The following is a 22,595-nucleotide window of genomic DNA, read 5'->3' on the forward strand; positions in this document are numbered from 1 at the left end:
ACTTGTTAACTCGTTTTATACAAATGTATGCATTTCTATATAGATTTTACAAAAAATGTACCTAATAATGTTTTTAATGCACTATAGACCATTGGAGTATTTATAATTGTAAAACACTATTGTATGGTCAAACATATTTTCTGTTTTTGAATTTCTATAATCTATAGCTATATGAATTATACGGAATTGATACGATTATTTACTAGTAAATTAATATAAATTTGAATTAATGTATTTATTTAAACGCGGTATATCGATGTCAATAATTTCGATACTGTTGATTATTTTCTTTTCGTCAGTATAAAATCATTACTTTTTAAATGGTTTCATATATATTTCATTATTCACAAAAATACTTTAAGTGCTACAGACATTGCTTAAATGTTTTATCGCAAATCAATTTTTTTTTTCTAAATTAGTTTTTATACGATTAAACGATTCTTACTTACAAACCGATTTTTGATTGATTATTCCAGTTTTTGATTTAGATAATAACTAAATATGATGATATATAATATAACTAAACGTATCACCTATTCTCTTTTCACCCAGAACTTGTTAAATTTGTTTTTAAATAATTTTAACATATGAATATATTTAATATGATATCTTAATTTAGCAGTAATATACATTTATTTTAGGTACTTAAGTACTTTTCTGTAGTGAAATGGATTCGAATGGATCGTAATAACAATGTAGGCGTGTTTCACTATTAAGAAATATTTGGGCGTAGATCTTAGTATGATTTCGACAAGCAAACGTACTCGACGTGTAGCTCATTATTTCAAATATTTATTATTTGTCAATCCATCATCGTGGTCACTGGACAGTTGGTGATCGAGTTATTGGGCAGTAGAAATATAAAAAAAAAAATACGAAAATGTTAAATGTTGTACTGTATCTACCATAGACAAGAACTATAATTGTCTGTATTTACGTCGTCTGCAAGTAATACTTTAATAAATAATAGCCGCAGGTTAAAGAAGTCTATGTGTATACGCGTGATGATATCATAATTTAAAAATTGTCAGAATATTATGTCTGTTAATTTTTTTTTTATTTTGCAATTCAGTATGATCAAAATTTGAATAAATCATACTTAACTTCTTCTTTTCTTTTGCTAAATACATGGTCTTTATAATCGCCAATTGGCAATTACTATAGATATCCAGTGGCGTATTAGCGACGATAATGAAATATATTATTATATTTTACGTTAAGAAATCATATTTTAATCGACCGTCGTATTTCTCCTACTTCCTACGCGATCGGTGTCTGCATAGGTACCTATATAATACAATTTCCGTGTGTGGTACATTATCGAGACCGAAGGGTGTCATTATTGCCATTAATATATTTTATGTCGTTTTCGTATGATATAATAATACGTTATTACTATATAAACCATCTATTACGACCGCGTGTAACAAGTGTCTGTACACACAAACCGTCCTGTAAATCGTAATGAGATTGTCTTCGTTGGCATCTGCGACCCCACGTGTATCTGATAGTTACTCCAGTCCCTGTAAAAATAAAAGGTACGTTATCGGCAATGGAATTACAATTCGCCGTGAGACTCGTACGTTAACGCGTTAAATTTCTACTCATATGTCATATTATAAATGGTATATTACAATACAAGACATAAGTAGGGTTAACGTTTTATATATATATAAATTTGTCCCAGAGGAGTGAATTATACTTACACGCGTATATTATTACGAGCCATAAATGTTGTGGTCTCGTCTCCTATATACAGATATACCTATTTAATATATTAAAAGTATGTGCGAACGGATTAGATAATACCTGATGTACCCAGTGCCTAATCATATATAAAATATTATGTACCCTCTAACGAGATACAATATATAGGTACCTATGTCTTTAGACCAGTAATTTTGATAAATACGGGATTTATCCATTACACTGTTGTCCGTCGACGATTCATCAATCATATGAATTGGTTGTATGAAAAGTTAAAGATGATATACGTAAATTTTTTTATGCATGCATTTATGCATTGGCGTGTGCCTATATTTCAGTACTTCCCTAAAGAACAGTCGAGGGGGGCTGTAAAAGTATCAGCTTGACCTCCTCTCTCGTTCTTTTAATATTATAAAAATATAATCCATAAGAGGTATACTTAAAAATTAAAAAATCAGAATTTGAATAAATTTATTGTTAAAAGAAAAAATGAGGGGTACGCTTGGTTTATTACCGTGTATACTACACTTACCGTTTTGTACAGCTTATATTATTTGGCGAATATGTCTTTAAATACTATTTATAATGATTTTATGAAATCCATACTGCATTTTTCGCTATGTATTTGCATCTATACTCGAGTATTTTTAGAGTTCTGCGTTTTCGGTACGCCAAAACTATTTTTAAGCTGTATAACAGTAAAAATGTAAAATAGTATAATACACATTTTTTATAGTATTGAAATAATAAAATATTTATATTTATTAAACGCGAAACATCCGAGTTTAAAAAATCGGTTGATTTAAAAAAAAAAAATCAAATTAAAGCAAATTAAAAATTTCAAAACAATAACACAACATTTAGACTGAATTTAAAGCGGCGTTTTACTTAATCTGTAGTAATCAATTTGCTTTTTGCCCACATTAATATTGTTCTGCGCCTACGGCCCGGCAATTACGATGTATTTATATATTTCGTAGGTATTATCAAAACTATTGAAGAACTCTTTGATACGTACCTATAGCGAGTACGTGGGCGCTCCGGGGCTTGAGCACACACAAAGCTTACGGCGCACATCCATTACTGAAATTGAATATTATTAATTTACAAAAAAAAAGTTCCTTTACGTATTATGTTCAAAGTAAATATTATTAATTAAGTATAAATCTCTTAATATACACTTGATATTATTGGTTTACCAATAACATACCTATACACGACAATAATCATTATTTGCTGCGACTGTGCTGCAGGTCTATAACCGCACTAACGATGATATCGTATACTTGGGTTGTTTTCGTTTATCGCGTTAATTCTAATATTTTTTTTTTTATCAATTATTTTAAACATTCGCCCGTTATATTAATAACATTATTATTAATAATATTAATAAAACTCGTTTTTTCTTATGCTGCAGTGTACGGAGGCGGTCATCAGGATGTCCAGCAAAACAATCACATGACAGACTTTTGCGGCACGCACCAACAACACCAACACCACCACCAACAACAACAACACCAGCACCATCAACAGCAGCAACACCAACAGGAACTCATAAAACCGGTGCTCCATCACCAGGACGTAGTGGAAACGGGCGGCGGTGGAGGCTATTACCCGTCGTCTTGGCCGTCCGCGGAACACCACCATCACCATCATCCGTCGTCGTACCATCATCACCATCACCACGCGGCCACGGTCGCGTACCAGTACAACGCGGCAGTGGTGCCGGCGCCACCGCCGGTGCCGCCGCCGCCGCCCCCGCACCATCCGGTGCAGATGACCGCCGAACCGCCGCCGCCCGTGCCACCGGCCACCACGATGGTGCTGTACCCGCACCTGTACTCGACGGTGAACCAGAACCAGATACACCTACACCTGCACGCGCCGCCGTCCGCGGCCGCCGAACATCAGTTGCAGCAGTTGCACATCAACAACAACAACAACAACAACAACAACAACAGCAGCAGCATCAAGGACCACGCGTCCGCGGCCGAACACCATCACGGCCACCATCAGTACGTCGTGGACGACGTGGCCGCGTTGGCCGCCGTGGCGGCCGCCGGAAATCCGGCCGCACAGTTGGCCATCAGCGCGGCCGGCGGCGGGGCGAACGCGCGCGGCGGCGGCATCGAAATCGGACTGTTACCGCTACCCCCCGCCGCGCCGCTCGACGAACACCATCAGTCGAGCGACATCATATCCATCGGCGGCCGGTACGGCGACCGACAGCAACAGCAGCAACAGCACACCGACCTGGCCGTCTGGAGGCCTTACTGATCGGCTGCGTCGCCACTTGTTTTTATTCACATCGTATCGCTATGCGCAGAGGATCTATAAAGCGGCGAAGGTCCAAAACGTGTTAAGTCGTCGACTGTATACGTCGACCGTCATACCGTTTTACAGCGATGGCGCTAAACTTATTATTATTATTATTATTATTTTTTTTTTTATCGTCTATATCAGGGTGGTCCAAAATTTTGACGGGCCAATTTTCACTTTTACTCTGTGAGCGGCCTGCAAAAGAATAAAAATAATGTGATGATAAGCATTGTTTTTAGAAGCCAATTTTTCAAAATCGATTGAACACCCTGATGTGGTGGTTAATCATCTAATGCGCTCGTTTCTGAAGACGAATCATTATGATTACGGTTTCTTGATTTAGACTTTGTTATAAATCCATAATAGAAAAGGCCGATTCATAAAATACATTCGTACTTCCAAATAATGACAAAAACTCCGTTATGTTAGGGGGAGGGACCAAAATAAATGCTTCGTGGGCCGCGGGTTGGACCATCCTGAATTATATTATTGTACTGTGTAAACGGTGTATTGGTTAGTGAGTGGGTAAAACGACATTTTATTTTGTATGGTATGACGTAATACGATCGTTTCGAAGACGTCTTTTGACCACACGAGTGAGATTATTTTTCATTCATTATTAAATTAAACCCGATAATTAGAAATTATTTATGAAATATCTAATGAATTGGTCTGAATCTAAAATTTTTTTTTAAGAATTTATGGCCATTTTTCGTAAAATTCATATTTTTAACAAAGCTAACTTTTATTTAATCGCGACAAGTTGTAGGTATTGTGATAAATGATTTCAAAATAACTGTAAAAAGTTTTTCGTAAACTATTGGCTCCTCGAGAAAAATTTTCTCGTGGTCTATAACTGTCATATCAATTCACTAAAAATTAAAAACAAAAATTATTTTCATCGGGTAGAGTTTAATGATTTGCAAAATTAATATTATTAAATTCAAAATCTCAAACGAAGTATAGGAAAATCTCTCGTGGACGTCTTCCACTGCTTAAAACGTCGTATATCCCTTCAGTGACAACTGTTGCTTGTATCATAACATTTACGAAATTTATAATTAATACTATCGAAAGCTCAACACCGATTACAAACCAATACACCACTAGCTATGATTCTAATATCGTATTAAATGTATTACTTACTGATCGTGCGAGCGATCGCTGAAACGGTATCGAAATCCGTTCGCCTTTTTCGTTCGTCCATTTGAGCGCGCGTCAAACTATTCCTCGGCGCACGCATTCCGACGTATCTCATCGTTTTCTTTTCCTTATAATATAATATAATGTTGTATTGTATACTTACTATTAATTATAAATTATAATATTTAAGTTTTGTACGCACGCGTGTCCCACGAGTGAGTGTACTATTAAACTTAGAAAATCAAAATTATCATACTTCTTAGTATAATATTATTACTTATGTATAATTATTAATACTATTATTGTATTTTGTTGATTTATTTATATATTAATGTATTATTAAATGTACTACTTGTGATACGTATTTTTTTTAAATATTGTCTTTTCCAATTAAGTATGAAATATGTATGTATAATGAATAAAAAAAATACAGTATAACTGTATAATGTACTATATATTATATTATGTACATAATATATACATATATATATATTGTCAAATAGGCCATAGTATTCAAAGGACTGTCTGGTTGAAAAATTAATTTGATGTCTTTTTAATAGTGTAGGGTGTTCATGAGACTTCTATAAATAGGCTAGCCTTTCGAGGGAACGTCGCCCTATTTTTTACAACAACAATAATTATTCAATTGTCTAAAAACGTAATATAAAAGGACTCAAAAAAAAACACATTATTCACGTTATCTAGACGAAGGAGTAAATTTTAAACTTTAAACTTCACATCTATGATGAGGTGCTTAAACAATATATGCACATAAAAACGTGAAAAAATCAAATTTTATTTTCCTTATAGGGCTCACGGTTATTTGTTGACAGTTTAAAGAAAAAGTATTTAAAAATTATCATTGAACACTATATAGCTCACTTATAACGGCGTTGCCTATAACGAATTAAATTCCTTAGAATATATAAGCTGAATAAATTGTTAATACAATAATAATTACAATTATTAACTCTTCTTCTTAAATGCATGATTTAAAAAATTGTCTTCAGGACGCACATTTTTGTCGGGTAAGTTAGATATAGGATTACCTATGTGGCTAATTACCAAATGTCAAATCACGATGAGTGCGACATATACTTTACTGTTGATCGCTATAATACACTCACATTGCATTTTATTAATTTAAATTAAATATGAGTTGAGGTCTACTTAGTGTTAGTAAACCCTTGGGCGCTTATTAGAGGGGGGAGGTTGGAAAGACGGGGTCTTTTTTCTGCCCTGTAGGAAAAATAATATTAACCCATAACTTAATAGATAATTATATTACCTAATGACTTGACATTATAAAATAAATTGTTTAAAACTGCATTAAGATGAAATTAATGAAACAAAGAAATGTGCAATTTTTATTAACTGATACACCAAATAATACATTTTATAATATTATATTTTTATTTTTTGCCTACTTGTTAAAATTGTTAACACAAATATATAATAGTGCGAGGAAAATCAAATTGTATACAAATTCGCAATAGTCAACAAGAGTACGGCACTTCGTACTGATATCATTCATCTTGGTTAAGACAAATATCAAAAAACGTGGACACGATTTATTTTGATTTAAATTTCAAACAATGCTGCACTGCGCTCAATCTACAAATTCGGCCGCCGAGGAAATATATAATATTATGATATCGTCAAAATTGTATATGTACTCGCTTATTTGGTTTCTACAAACCTCTAAACTATAAGAGCGAATGTCTGAGCACAATTATTTAATATTCGTTACTAGTTATTAATTATTATACATATTACATTAAATTATAATATACCATAATAGAAAAATAATATATACAGTTTAATGGTTTTATAGAGGTCTACAATGAACTCGGAAACGGCGTTTGAGATCCTGGTACGAGGAGTATGAGAATATTGATAGGTTATAGACGATCGACGGGAAATACCGTGGTAACCTGTTCACGGCGAGTTTATGACCGTACCAACACAAAGGTATGGATAGTGAACAAGTTTAGGGCACTAGGTGACCGAGCTTACAGCGGTTACCGAAGCGCAGGCCCATATAGAATTTCACTGTGAAATTTGTGGACGGATATTATTGGAAAGTTGGCACTGAAATATTTATACTAGCGCGAAATCCATCGAGGAAGCATCATTGCTGAATTGACCGCCGACCGTATCGTTTATGGTATACTCGCGCGACGACCGCGGGTAACCGCAATATTTTCCGTCAGTCTGTAAAGTCACCGCAACCGTTTTCACGGAGATCGTCTTCGCCGTCCGATTCTCGATCAGTGATCACATCGTTTTTGTGTTTTAATTTTCGTTTTTCACGGACGCGTGTTTATTGGATGTGCAGTGGTGAAACGGATCTTGATCGCTTCCAGTCCGAAAAAAACGAGCTGTCCGACGATTGCACATTGCACGCATATCTATATGAAGTATACAGTATAGTATTTGGATATTCAGGTATTTAGTTTATATCATTAGTTATTATTTTAAGCTTTAATAAAAAAATATGAAAAATTTTTTATCCGGATTATAAATTGATTTCACATATTATTAATATCCAATTGAAAATGTCCAAAAAAAGTATATTTATTATATTTGTATGAACAAGCAATAAGATGTCAAATTCTGACAGTTGTTTAAAACAGTTTAATATTATTGCGCTCAAAGCTCACTATCTAAATGAGGGAAATTTCGCGCCATATTACTTTGTGATCTTATACAGTGTATTCAATATTAAAACAACTTACTTAGTAATAATAAGTCTATTAAGTTGTTGGCACTGAAAATCTATGATAGGTAGGACAATTTATATAAGTTATAACTAAATTTGATATATTATGGTGTTAGGCTATTATTAAATTTTGTTAATAACCCCAAATAAGCTTAAACTTTCCAAATCGACAAACATCGTGACTATGTCTGGCACTACGTTTTTGGACGTAGGAACCAATATTATACTGTGTAGTAAATTCAAACATTTATTTAAGAAAATGTAATATTCGAACAATTGATTTTGCTAAGAAATTTTTAGAATTTGGTAGGATATCTATCGTTTTCCAAGAGACGTTTCAAAGTTTGTCGATGCCAACTCAACGGACATAGTAATAATACCTACTTCTAATAATGTATTTTTTGATTTACGTACCTATATTTTAAATACGGAACACAATTATTTTTTCAAACGAGCTAGGTCTGTGGCTATTTTTTACAGGTATCAACTATTATTAATATTAGTATAGTAAAGGGGTCTATGACCCTAAAAAGATTAAGAAATCCTGATCTATATAAATACATCAGTGCCCATTTACATAGTGTTTCGCGGAATAATTTTTTTTTTACACCGCTTCTTAGGCTATTCACATTTATGGTATCCGTTTATTTTATACGTTTTCTACTATATGCACATTGTACTAAACGCATACAGAATAACGCATTAATCGTAAATCTTTTATTTACCGACAGTAAGTCGTTAATACTAAACCATACGGCGTAAGTGCATGTCGGCATACACAATATAATATGCATTGCATATGTTATTATAGTTTATAACAATACGACCATTTTGAAGGTGAAATCGAATACTGTTTCAATATGAATACTTAAAAATACACCATTTATACACATATATAATATATTAACTGATGTGATTCTACACAATTGAGGTGTTTTATCAGTTCTATGCCTACCACGTTTATTTAGTATTCCCGAGACATAGAAACATTACAACGCTGTCCGGCAATAAAGATATTTGTGAACAAAAATAAAAGGGCATACAGTAGCGTTAAAATCTTTATTTTATAATATGAAGTATTGATTTTAAACAGCAATAACTGTAGGTATCTAGATAAGATAACAAACGATAATTGTACATTTAATATTTTTACTATGATGAAAGTTGAGACTAAAAGAAGTGGGAACTCTTCCGATTCCAACCTAGTGTATTGGCCTGATGTTTTATACTTAATAAATATTATGGATTATGATGAACGCAGACAAATATATATTCATTATCTTTGAGCTGTAAAATATTATGAAGTCGTCGTGAAGAAACGAATCGACAATCTACTACCCACCACATGTTGTTTGAAGGGTAGTAGGGTGAAGGTGTTTATATAGCCATATAGGTAAATTTTATTTAATAAAACGTGTATTGTTTTAGTACTAGATTAATATCAGGTAGAAATCACACAACGTAATTTGAACGTATGCGTAAATTTCCTTATGACGTTCAGCGTGTCGCCTTTCTCCTTTCATCGCCAAATGCACGGTAATTAAGCCATCCTTTGAGAAGTGCAATACGGGTATTAATGTATTATATTATATTATAGATACCCGTGGCGTATGTGCATTTCATCAATTTCTATACTAGATTTATAATACAATATGGTGATATACACACGAGCAATTGCCCGTTGCATTATATTATATATTTATATCTATATAGACTTTTGAGATTTTTTATTACTTATAATTTTATGAATCATAACATTTAATCGTTTAAATTATATAAAATGATAATATTTGTATTTTACTTTTAGTATGATGTATTATAAGTATTTATTTTCTTAAATTAATTATTTTACTTCGAATAATATCTATACGATTTACAATTTTCGATAAGTATCTAACTTCAATTGATGGTTTTAACGCTCTTTACCCAGAAATCATTTTTGAAGTCGAAGAATTTTAATTTTATTATTTTCGCTTTCTAAACGGTCCCACACTTTTACATTAGTAACAATAAACCTGCGCTATCCTGCACTGAAGAGTCAAATATCTGAATATTTGGTCTTTGTATTATAATAATTTGTTATTTTACAAGTTTTCTACGGATAGCCGATCAAATAATATTGCCATAACAAAAAATTGAGTATTTCGATTTTTTTTTGAAAATTGAACAACATATTATACCTACTATATGCCTATAGTAATACAATATGTAACGTGGTATACGCCTAAAAATCGTATATACACAATGACGACTGTCTAGAATATATTGATGTGCATAATAAATTACTTGTAAAGTTAATACATTATCTATATACAGTCGTAAAAACAGTTAAAACCGCCAAAGACGGTTTTTATTTTATATACATATGTATGTATAACTGCGCATTTGTCATATAATACAATATAACCTGGCCGCGGAGTGCAGACACAAAGACCGCGTAAAATCAAAATCTGTTTTATTGTCGATAAAACACGAGTAGGTAGAGATGTACTATAATAATAGTTGGTTTATATATTGACGGACAAGGTCGTATGCTGTGCCATGGCTTCAAGGGGGTTCGCTTTATACACTAAAACCTATGCTTAGATATTCTAAAGGTAGGTTGATTATTATTATATGATTTTTATAATAACGTTTAGTTTTCAAATGTGTAATTAATAAAGCTGTGATTTCGAAGCTTTGTATTTTGAATTTTTCCTAATGATATCACGCAGGATACTTATGTTGGTATAAATATTATATTATATTATAATACTACCATAATACCTACATAATAGATAATTATATAAAATATAAATATACGTATACTTAGGGTTTTTATACCTATAATACTTTTATAATCACCAAAATATAAATAAAATCATCAATGTATCACCTATCACCATATGATCATAGTATAGTTAATAATTGAAATAATATATTTCTATAAACAATGTATATTAAATTTTAAAGATTGTTGTCGTAATTATAGAAGTTGTTGAGAATGTGTTTGTGGTGTAAATATGTAATATCAAATTATTCTGTAGGATTTTCGATTTTTTTTGCCGATGGATTTTGGTAGAATAATTTTTCATTAATATACTCTTTTGTTGCCTTTGTTACCCCCCCCCCTCAGTTATCGTATTTTTACTTTATACACACTCCTAAAACTGATTCGAAATATCGTCACTCATTTATAGAACCTATCTCAACTGCTGCAGGGTATAGCTGTTTATTTTGCCACTCTATATTCGCAGGTTTCATTACTGTAAACAATACATTATAATCTTATAGTATAGTTTACCTATATCGTCGTCATCACATGTATATGACGCATAAATGAATATGATATATACACTGTAAGTATACACGATATGCTTATTTATATATGTATATGCATACGATGTGTGGACTGTATATAGGACGGAGGATAGTGACGGGATATCATACCTGAGCGGCTATGCTCGCCCGGTGAGACTGTCTGTTCGCATTATCCTCGTGAACGGTTTTCCATCTGATGGAGAAAAAAACGTCATTTGATACGGTGGTGACTATAGGACTCAACCCTCATCTGACGATGGTAGCGACGGTATACACCTCGAATGCATACATATAGCACATATATTATATTATATTATGATATAATATTTTATAAACACACTTGCATAAACATATACCTATACTTATAAATTCTAATATAGTTATTAAATAGTCACACACATATACGAGTATTCTACGTACAATACTGTTGTTGTTATACAGGATGCGCTAATGAAATGGGAAAACGACGAATTGATAAAAATAATTAATAATTAATTAGTAGAAATTAGAAAAACACGCATGAATGTTATTTTATTTATAATTTTTTTTTTTTGGATAGGAGGGTAGAAAAATAGGAAAGTACATTTTGCAATCAATTTTTGTATCCTCCACTCTGAAAATCTTAGAACGCTACTATGGTAATTGAGTTTCATAGCACATTTCATTATTATTATGTTATTTAATGTACACATTAGTTTTGCTGCATATAATAATATTAACTAGTAAGCGAATATTGGACTATCTAGGAATAATTTTAAAAAATCTTCGTGATAATCCTCTTTAAAATAATAAATTATTATAGATGAGCTTTGCTTGAATTTCTGTTCGAAAAAAATCGATGCGATCCGCTGCGCATGCCGCATCACAACCATATAATTCGCATAATGACGAACGCGACACGCGGCGATGACGTTCGTTGTCGAAAAAAAGGAGAAAAGGATTAAACCTTTGTGCCGTCCTTTAAAACCACCCATTGTCAGAGTTGCTCGTCGGTCCGAAGTTTTAATCGGCTCGTGTCTGTGTATAATAATACTTGGAGTTTTCTTTTGATATGAGATTTCCACAAGAATGGCGTTTCATTTCGAGTTTTATTTGCTTTTGAGTGATTATACGTCGAGGTACTATATTATATAATATACACAAGATGGAGTTTTGGCCATAACGTTAAACTGTAATCCGGACTCACAGCTTGTTCTTTTACCACCCACCTTAATCCTTATACTTACAGTACCGCTGACAGTGTCTTCTCGATGATCTATATATAGGTAAGTAGTATATACCTATGAGTACTACGACTCGTTTACGAGATTTATAATATACATGTATTATATACTTTATCTAACGGTAATCGTTTTCACCAAATGTATGTTTCTTTTTCATTTGCATCGAACAAAATAATGTTTATTGATTCCCGTCCCACAAAACAATCAATTTTTATACCTATAGATATTAAATTTAGTACCTATTCTTATTTATTAGTATTTAATTGCAAGCAAGTATATTGGTATAATGGTATGTTGTAGTATTGTAATGTACAAAGTATATTGCTATATATATATTTTTTTTTAATTCTGAACGATTATAATTTAATGTTGATTTAATTAAAAAGAAAAATTTCTTTGTGATTACTGATAGAAAGGAGGTTTGAAGAATGTTAATTAACCTTATCAATATCAATTGAAAACTGAGGCTAAATTATACTAAAATCGTAAAATTTTACATTTTCCAAACGTTTTTTATGTACTTATGCATTAAAATGAACATCAAATTATTAAATTGTTTATACAAAATAACTTATGAGTAATGAAGTAGTTAAAACTTGTTTTTTTTTTTGTTTCAATTAATTTCCTATTATAATATAATAATAATTAATATTAACAATATTATGCTATGATAAAATGAAGAATTTATTACCCGACTAATAAAGTTACATGTAGTCAAGAAATATTGCCTATACAAAACTCCTAAGAAAATAAGTGAAATGATAATTTTTTTTATAATGAACAGTTTTCAATTGAATTGGACTAAAGTAGGTATACGTTATAATTTATACATCAATTTTATGTAATTGACTAATTTAGTTTAAATAAATAGATAAATTTGTACAAGTTTCATATGTATAATTTCTCATTTTCTGACTTAAATATTGCAATAAATAATAATATACTGTAATATAGTGAAAATGATAGTGATAACCTAGGTATTATAACTATTTATTATCATTTATCATAGATGAGATTTTTAAGTTTTATATACTTGCTATATACGTCTTACTATAAAAAAAATACGAAATATATATCGATGAATAAATATTTAATCGATTTTTTTTTTTAAAAAGGTTATTTTTAAATACTTAAAATTATTTAGATGAGTTGAGTTTTAGTGAATTGATTAGAGTTATACTTACCAAGTATATATTGTATACCTTTATTTAATATTTTACTACAATCTAAAATATAGTGAAAATATACTGGTTTCAATTATATAAACTATACAGTGAATTTGACAAAGAATTAATTGATTTTAAATATTTATATATTTTTACTGGTAAAAGACATCATAAAACGAATATCTATAGCATATTAATATGTCACAGGCTACTTAAATGTCTTATCTTACACAAAATAAACTAATAAATAAAAAATATATTATTATTTTAACTTTGAGGTGTTTTGAATAGTTTTAGGTGGAACTAAGCCATTTATCATTCGAACAATACGAGACGATATTCGAATTTCTGCCAAATTCGTTCTACTGCTCTTTAGTGTATGTACTATAATACTGTATGATGCGACAAATTAATACTGTTGTGTAATCGCTATGGAAAAATAAAAACAATTCAGTGAAAATTGTAGAAATCGATTTGAATGATAATATTTTATACGATCGTCCAAGACAAGATTAGAAGAAAAAACTTCCAACGTTTTGTGATTTGAAAATGAAATAGACCAAAGTAACTTTATGGAATACCCTGTAGCCCTAATACAACTAATTATAGGTATTGTAGAATTCAGTAAAAAAAATGTTTTGAGTAACCTAAAAAAATCACTTTGATAAGATATATTAAAAAATTAGATTTATTTTATAAAAACATTTCGTTATAATTATTTTATACTATATAAAATTATCTTGATTAAAAATCACAAAAAAAAAAAATTAACAATGAAACAATGAAATGATTACTAATTATAATATCAAGAGTAAAACTGATCACTGTGTATACATATATACTAATAAAAAAAACAAATAATTATTATTTTTATTAAATATTGATGAATCTAATACAGTTTTCATACGACCCCTCTGTATATACATATATAATATATAATAATTAATAATTATTGTTATGACACTGTGACGATAAGAAAAATTAATATAACAACTCCGCACATTATGTTGTTATTATATTACATTATTACAATAAATACTATAATATATATATACATAATGTAAGTATTTATACAATTTTAATACGTTTAATGTTTATAGGTACACATATAATGTGGCGACTGCAGGCTGCAATTCACTGCACGCGTGGTAGGTTATGGCCAGGAGAGTGGGATCTCTCGAATCGAGAAGGACGTTCGACCGACCGCCACGCTGGTGGAAGAAAACAACGCAAAAATAATAATAAATACATACCTAAAGTGTTTTTAATTATTTTTCATCGAGCACATGGCACGCGGTTTTCGCGGGCATCAGTCGGACGTCGGGTTGGCGCTGCAATAGCTCGATCACGCGCGCTCCGTCCGGTTTACAATCGTGTTTTTTGTGTGTTTTTATTATTATTAATTTTACCATCGTCGTTATTCACGTTCCGTTTCCCCGCGGCTACGTTTATAATAACGTTTACGGCATGTTGCGATAGATATTTTCAATCGTATATATTAAATTCGTAGTAAGTATCCATGTATATTATTATACGGTAGTCGAACATTTTGAATATTATTCCTGATGTGCCGCCGGATCACTGTGACAAAATCATCATCGCTGTGAACGTGATAATAATATATAATACACCTGTTATACGATTGAAGTGTAAATAAAGTTGTTGTTGATCATTCGCGACTCGCGTGACTTATCCGCAACGATGACCGAAAAGCCTAGAGTCGTGTCTGCGTGCATGAAACGCATCATTCGGACCAACGGACGAGCGCAACAGAGACCTTTGATATCAGGTATCTACGAATATAAAATACATATATTGTACGACCATGTAATATCTGTTATTGTGGCACACAATGAAGTAAAACTTATTTTATAGCAGTTGTTTAATCAATAAACAATTATTATAGCATATATTAATACGAACGTTTAAAATATAATGACCAAATAATAAAAACCACGCGTATAGGACTATTAGGTCGGGTTATGCATTTTAATAATCATAATACATACACACTACAGTGCCTAAATGTACTGCATACTATTAGATATTTACTCCATTCTGTGTCGTATTTCTTGCATATGTGCATTTACAACATTAGAGAGTTTCTTGATAAAATAATGATTAAAAAAAACACGATTGGTTATAATAATATTGAATTAAATTAAAACAAATTATTTGTATTGTGTATACAACATGTATGCATAACCAAATCCATCGTAATAGTATATATAGTATATAATTTACAATAATAGATTACACATTTTTAGCTTTATTTTTACATTATAGAAAATAACTGAAATTGAAATTTAACTGTAAAGAAAGTGTGTACCTACTTGTTCGATAATATGGCATTTCCTGTAGTCTCCTAATGTTTACCTTTCATGAAAATATATACGTTTGTAGAGAATAAATTCAATTTGTTCTAAAAAATAATTCTAGACTTTGAAAGTACCACACAATAGTAGCTTACAGTAGATAATTAGAGCATATACCTAAGTATACTATGTTTAAAATATATAATAATATGTATATTATAATATAACACTAACGCTTTTTAAATTATGAGAAGAAATGGCACTATTAGAAACACGTTGTTAAGTTAATACATATTTAATGTTTGAGATCCTATTTATTTCCATTTCTTTGTACACTTAAAAAATAAAAGCAATTAGCGGCAATGCTTGTATAATAGGTGTATGATATTATGTAGGTATTTAATTTTTCTTAAAAAAACATGGTTTTTACTTCATATACTTACTATCTAAAAGTAATAAGTATGTAAAGTATATTGTATTATGTATATATGGAAATTTAAATTTTGAAAACAAGACTAATATGTTAAACATTTAAATTATCCAATTTATTTAAAATTGTTATCGTTCATTTGCGATACAACCTGCCACAGAGTATAATTCGATCAGTATACATAAATGAATTCAGCTTTTACAGATATTTTTATTTTTTAATACTCAAAAATATCAGTGAATAATTAATAGTACGAGTAGGTATAATACCTACTTACATCTTCCAAAAAATATAACATATTATCAGCTTCGAATCCTACTGTATAAATAATTAGTACGCTCAAATAGTTAATAACTTTATACGTTTATTTAGGTCAAAATTAAATTTTCACAAACTGTCAAAATAATATTTTAATTAAACTTATTTCAAACATTCTAACTTTTTAAGGTGCAATTTAAATTACCTATATTATAGTATATTAGTGTAAAATAGTATAAATTTAATTAATATATATATATATATATAGTTGATATCGCTTACTATGTAATTTTATTTTTTTTAAAAACAGTACTGAGTACATACATAACAAAGACAATTAATAATCGATATGCTGGTACTATATATATATATAATATATATATTATTTCAGGTGTCATTATGTAGACTTTGCATTGTAAATATTATAGGTTGTAAGTCGAATATGTTATAACACAACTTATTTTTGTTACTATAGATACTATACTATATACTCTTAGTGCTATAATATAGTATATAGTATATAGACATACCTAAGGAGGTATGGATTTCACTCAACTTATTTATCACTACATATAAATAATATAACGATATGGAAAATATGTATTTTAATAGCTGTGCTAGTTATAAATTTATTTAACATATTATATTTTAATACTAAAATATCAAATAATTAATTTAATTATAGTATTAAGTATTCAAATCTGAATATAGAATAACCGACCCGCCAGTCTGCTTAACGTTCAATAGAAAATATTTGATTATAAAAAAAATAATTTGCCTCGTCACTACTCATCAAATGTTAAATCAACAGTAACAACACAGTTTTAAATCATAGAAATTCGGTAATTCGCCAATAAATACTAAATAGGTACATAAATTTACTTTACTTTAAGCGGCTACAACGAATACTTGTTTACTGTGACTGGCAACTAAAAAAATTATTTGATGAATATTATCGAGGCAAACAAATAAAATTCTTAGCTAAACATTTCTTTGCTTTTATATAAGTACTTATGAAATGTTTAGGTATATAGTTAGAGTATATATTATTATTATTTGTTATTAATGGATATTTCGACGTACATAATATACGGCTGTAAGTAATTTCAATTGTTATTTTTGTTGTTGAACTTAATTATTTCATATAAAATAACGTAAAATACGTTTCGAGTTTACTCTCGGTTTGTTTGAAATGTCCTTTGAGTTGAAGTGTGTATACATATTAGTATGTATACTTATATATACTTAAGTATAATAGAAAATTCTCTACATAATATTATGTACGCATATATTATATATCACTAACCTTGTCCTTCAATATCAAGTTCTATCGTAGATTTTACTTTTTATATATAATATTATAATAGTACAATATAGAAGTTGGTTTTATTTCATAGTCCTGCAGATGTAATATATTTCCTAAACTTCATATATGTTACACATAATTACCTGCAAGTCGCAAGTTGCAAGTTGCAAGTTGCATGTGATTGCAATACTCACATCACACATTAATTAATATAAATATATTAATATAAATAATCTATATCGCGTTCGCCGTTCACGTTTATATTAAACAAATTAAAAATAATATACTCGAGTTGAACTTGTAGGTATATTGTACAGTAGAATATATTATAATATTATAAGTAATGACCCTACAAAAACTTATTATTATATTATTAATCTGCATTTATAAAGTAAAACAATAAAAATATATGATGGATATACAATAATTGTCCACGTAAATAATTAGTACATCGTAATATTTGGTTATAAACGCGTGTATTTTTTCCCACGCATAATGAAATTTTATAACTATATTACCTGTTACTATACACGTCTTACTCATACGTGTCTCTTTGTTTTCGAGCAAAATTGTAAAAAAAAAATGAACATAATTAGACCCATAAGAATATAATATGTTACTCGGGTTGAAAGGCCGATGACATCTTTCAAAAAAATCATCGAAATTAAATTATATAGTTGGAGATGGAAAATTAGATAATTATTTATCCACTATAATTTATAGATGCTCGCAACTTGTATAAATAATTGCCTGCAAATATAGTAGCATAGTATAACAATGTAATTTTTCATAATAAAAACTATTATTTTTTGTTAAAATGGGATTTTATTCGTTTTCGCTTAAATTCACGCGGTGCAGAATATTGTGCAAAATAATAAAAAGTAAAAAATATCATGAACAAAAATAATAATGCATTATGATATCGTCTAAAAATGAATGTTGGTAAAAAGTATCTGCATCAGCCGGGAATCGAACCCGGGCCGCCCGCGTGGCAGGCGAGCATTCTACCACTGAACCACTGATGCTCTTGTAGGCGGATTATTAAATGTTTATATTTGACTTTTAAATAGATATTACATTACTCCAAAATGTATATGATTTAAATAAAAAAAAAACCAATTCACAATAAATAATAAAATACGTATTGTATTGTATAAAATGCTAAAATAATAGGTATACGTCATAACATTATGATTAATGTAATTTATAAATCATCATCAATGAAAAATATTATCTAGAGGTGGGCTAAGGGGCGTCAATTTTAGGAAAATTTTAAAGTTCTAAATGAAATAAAAATTGCTTTGAAACACTAAGACGTAATCATATGTACCAAAATTTGTATTTTTTATGTAACAAGTAGCTGCAAAAGTCTAAAAGTAAAATGTTAGATAGGTACCCATCAATAAGTATAGGTTTACCAACAACATCAGCATACCGAATTGATAAGGGATTTTATTGATCCTATAGTTAAGTTTCTTGCCTTCCGCCATTTAACAAATGATCAAATGATGAAAGCAAAATTCTATACCTCGTTGACTTAGATGAATAATCAATGTATTGCATGTTTTGGCTAAGTCAATAATTTTATTATTTAATGTTATAATATTATTAAAAATCTGTACGGTGTACCCACTTAATATAGCCAATTATTCGCAGACTACCACGGCCCTCGTGTTAGTTTTATTGGTATTTATGGTATATTAATATCAATAGAAGTAATATGATACATGGTAGTCGTGGTACCTAACCGCCTAACTATACAGTTTATGAGTTTCAAACTGAAATTTTACTTTTAATATGAAAAAATATTTTCTTATATTATTTCCTGTAGACATATATAAATGCTGCTAATATAGACAATCTAATAGTCTGCATATAATATATGTATATCGTAGTTGTATATATAGGGCAGTAGCATATTTCTAGGCCGTGCTAAAATATCACACCAAATTTATCACTTATACCACTTATACCTAACCTAATCTACCTACAATTATATTTTTAAGTCAACACAGAAAATAAATCGCAATGTAACATTGTAACTATTATTTTGACTTCAAGATTACTAAAATCGAGTTCGTAAACCGTGCAAAGTGTCAAGGATTGAGAACGTCACGAATGTCAAAGCGCTACCTAACTATTATTATTTTTCATATGATATAGTAATAAAATTGTGTATTATACTTTTATCAGGGAGTTCACTAATCGAAATTTATGTTCCGAGTATGTATACATAACCCAATTTGTAGGAAAGCGGATGTTATACATTTTTAATAAATGATTTTTGTGAGTGGTGAGGGAAGGGTTTCATGATTTTTTTCATTACTTGAGGGACAAAAGTTTTGAATATGTAGTTAAGTCTATAATTCCAAAGTAGGTTTTTATTTAACTATTACCTATATTATAACTTACTATATTAGGACATAAGGTTTATTTTGTTTGTTTTTACAATATCCAATACGATGTTCTCTATAAATTATAATATGATATACTCCTATATTATATTTTAAATGACAATCATGTTTATTTTTCCAACATATGAATTCCAACATTTTTTTTAAATTATATAAAATTACAAAATTAAATTTTTTTCTAGTCCACCACAAAATGCTGATTGATCAAATTTCTGAATTTCTCTTAAAATTACTAAAATAGTAAGTGTATAAAATTGTTTATGAGACAAATGAAAATAACATGATTTTCATATAAAAAAAAAAAAATAATTTTCATTTTATATGAAAAAATTTAACATAAATTTTGCATCAGCCGGGAATCGAACCCGGGCCGCCCGCGTGGCAGGCGAGCATTCTACCACTGAACCACTGATGCTTATAATGTTGAAAAGAAAATTTACCTTATTTCACACAAATATACAAACATTTATTTATGAATTAGGTAAGTCTAAAAAACTAATCAGTTTAATTATACGAGTATGTTAACATTTAACATGAAAAGTATGAGATCATGTAGATTGTAGAACATTATCAATAAAATCGATATTATTATATTAATATTTTATAATTCTATAGTATAGTGTTATATACTTATATCACTTACCTATATCATTTTTAGATTAACAGAAATTTAAAACCATTATTACAAACTTGTTTAACAATACCTATCTATAAAAATTTAACTGCCTTGTGTTATTTAACTGTACCTTTACGTCTAAGAAAATCTGGGAGAGCAAAATTATTATTACTTTCTTTGCCGCCTAGGTAAAATTACGAACATGCAATTTCACTAGACTCATCGCTGTGTTATATCACATATTCACATTATTCATACTTAAGGTAGTTTTCAACGACCAATGCTATGTTATTATTTATTACAAAATACAAATTATATTAGGTACCTACATAGTACATACCTAGTATAGGTATGTATAATTTGGTGATGTTATGTTGTGTGCTTACAGCTGATAGTGCTAACTACTAATCTACTATAGAGTACATTATTCTAAGCCATGACCGGTTATTTGTATTGAAAAAATGGAAACAGTCTCTTTTAATAAAGATTATACTTTAGAGTCTAGACATTAAAATATGTCATTAGGTATACATTAAGTATTACGGAAAACGGAAGATTAAAAATTCCAGAATTGCCGATTTCTGTTGTAACACCTATTTAGTTAAACTAGGGTTCACGTATTATTGTCTGTAGTAATTGTGTTTAATCAGGGCGTATAACCGTAGATATAGATTTACCTAATTTTATTCGTTTATCACAAAAATGTAATTCTCATTCCGTAATAACATATTTTATAAAGTCGTATAAACATAATATGTTGTAGAATTAAAATAATATATTCAATATTGGTATATTTCGTACATTTGTAATCAGTGGTTCAGTGATCTATATAAACAAACAAGTGCTTTATGTTATATTAATTATGCCAAAATAATATTAAGACATACAAAAATATATTGCTTAAACGTCTTATACAGTTTAGATATTGGATCGTGTTTAAAAAGATTGATAAATAAAAAAATTTCTGCATCAGCCGGGAATCGAACCCGGGCCGCCCGCGTGGCAGGCGAGCATTCTACCACTGAACCACTGATGCTGATGCTGTACCACCATAATTTTGATACTCTCTAACCGCAGGAGCATAGTGAACATTGAGTTAAAATTCAGAGGGTACAAAATTATTAAAGTCTCAAGCGTGATGAAAGACCTACGACGACTTTTCGCGCCACTTCTGATATCGTAGGTATGAAAAAATTACTATTATAATTTATAAAAAATAAATGAGTTAGGCTATAATAATATTAACTCTAATATTGCAGGGTAATAAAATAGTTTGAATCAAAACTAAAAACTAATGTTTATACTTATCAATATTTGTAAAAAAAATTTAATTTGATATAATATAAAAAGAAAAAAAATATTATTGCCATACACTATAATATATCTGTCATTAAGTAAATTATTGTAATGTAGGTACCTATCACGTATGTATTAAATTTGAATTCAATGTAGAAAATCATTACCTAATCATTGTAAATTCGAAAAACGATTCTGAGCAAATACAGTCATACCTATTAGTTTATTACTTAGAATATTTTTATCCACATTAATAGAATAAAAAAAATTGAAAAATGTCTTATACTTAAATATAGCTCAAAACGAGACATGATATATTGAAAATAGTAGGTATTATATTATAAATACAATAGCCGCGTAATAAATTATAAAATAAGTAA

The 22,595-nt window shown here is 29.8% G+C and overlaps 2 protein-coding genes and 3 non-coding genes across 5 annotated transcripts in view; 2 read left to right on the top strand and 3 right to left on the bottom strand.

The window, feature by feature from the left end:
- LOC114125667 (protein lozenge-like) overlaps nt 1–5,529 on the top strand; it is a 42,033-nt gene extending 36,504 nt beyond the window's left edge. Inside the window, exon 6 of the mRNA XM_050202740.1 lies at nt 3,125–5,529. Coding sequence (XP_050058697.1) covers nt 3,125–3,984 — 860 coding nt within the window. The 3' untranslated portion in view covers nt 3,985–5,529. The remainder of the gene's footprint in view (nt 1–3,124) is intronic.
- Nucleotides 5,530–14,852: 9,323 nt separating this feature from the next.
- Nucleotides 14,853–22,595, top strand: part of LOC114128432 (uncharacterized) — a 42,835-nt gene continuing 35,092 nt past the window's right edge. The window contains exon 1 of the mRNA XM_027992949.2: nt 14,853–15,369. Coding sequence (XP_027848750.1) covers nt 15,282–15,369 — 88 coding nt within the window. The 5' untranslated portion in view covers nt 14,853–15,281. The remainder of the gene's footprint in view (nt 15,370–22,595) is intronic.
- On the bottom strand, nt 18,844–18,914 carry Trnag-gcc (transfer RNA glycine (anticodon GCC)). Its single transcript has one exon. It is a non-coding gene; the product is annotated as a tRNA-Gly (tRNA).
- Nucleotides 20,648–20,718, bottom strand: Trnag-gcc (transfer RNA glycine (anticodon GCC)). The gene has a single exon. It is a non-coding gene; the product is annotated as a tRNA-Gly (tRNA).
- Trnag-gcc (transfer RNA glycine (anticodon GCC)) lies at nt 21,885–21,955 on the bottom strand. The gene has a single exon. It is a non-coding gene; the product is annotated as a tRNA-Gly (tRNA).

This window comes from Aphis gossypii, chromosome 3 (assembly GCF_020184175.1).
Source record: "Aphis gossypii isolate Hap1 chromosome 3, ASM2018417v2, whole genome shotgun sequence".
Taxonomy (NCBI): Eukaryota; Metazoa; Arthropoda; class Insecta; order Hemiptera; family Aphididae; genus Aphis; species Aphis gossypii.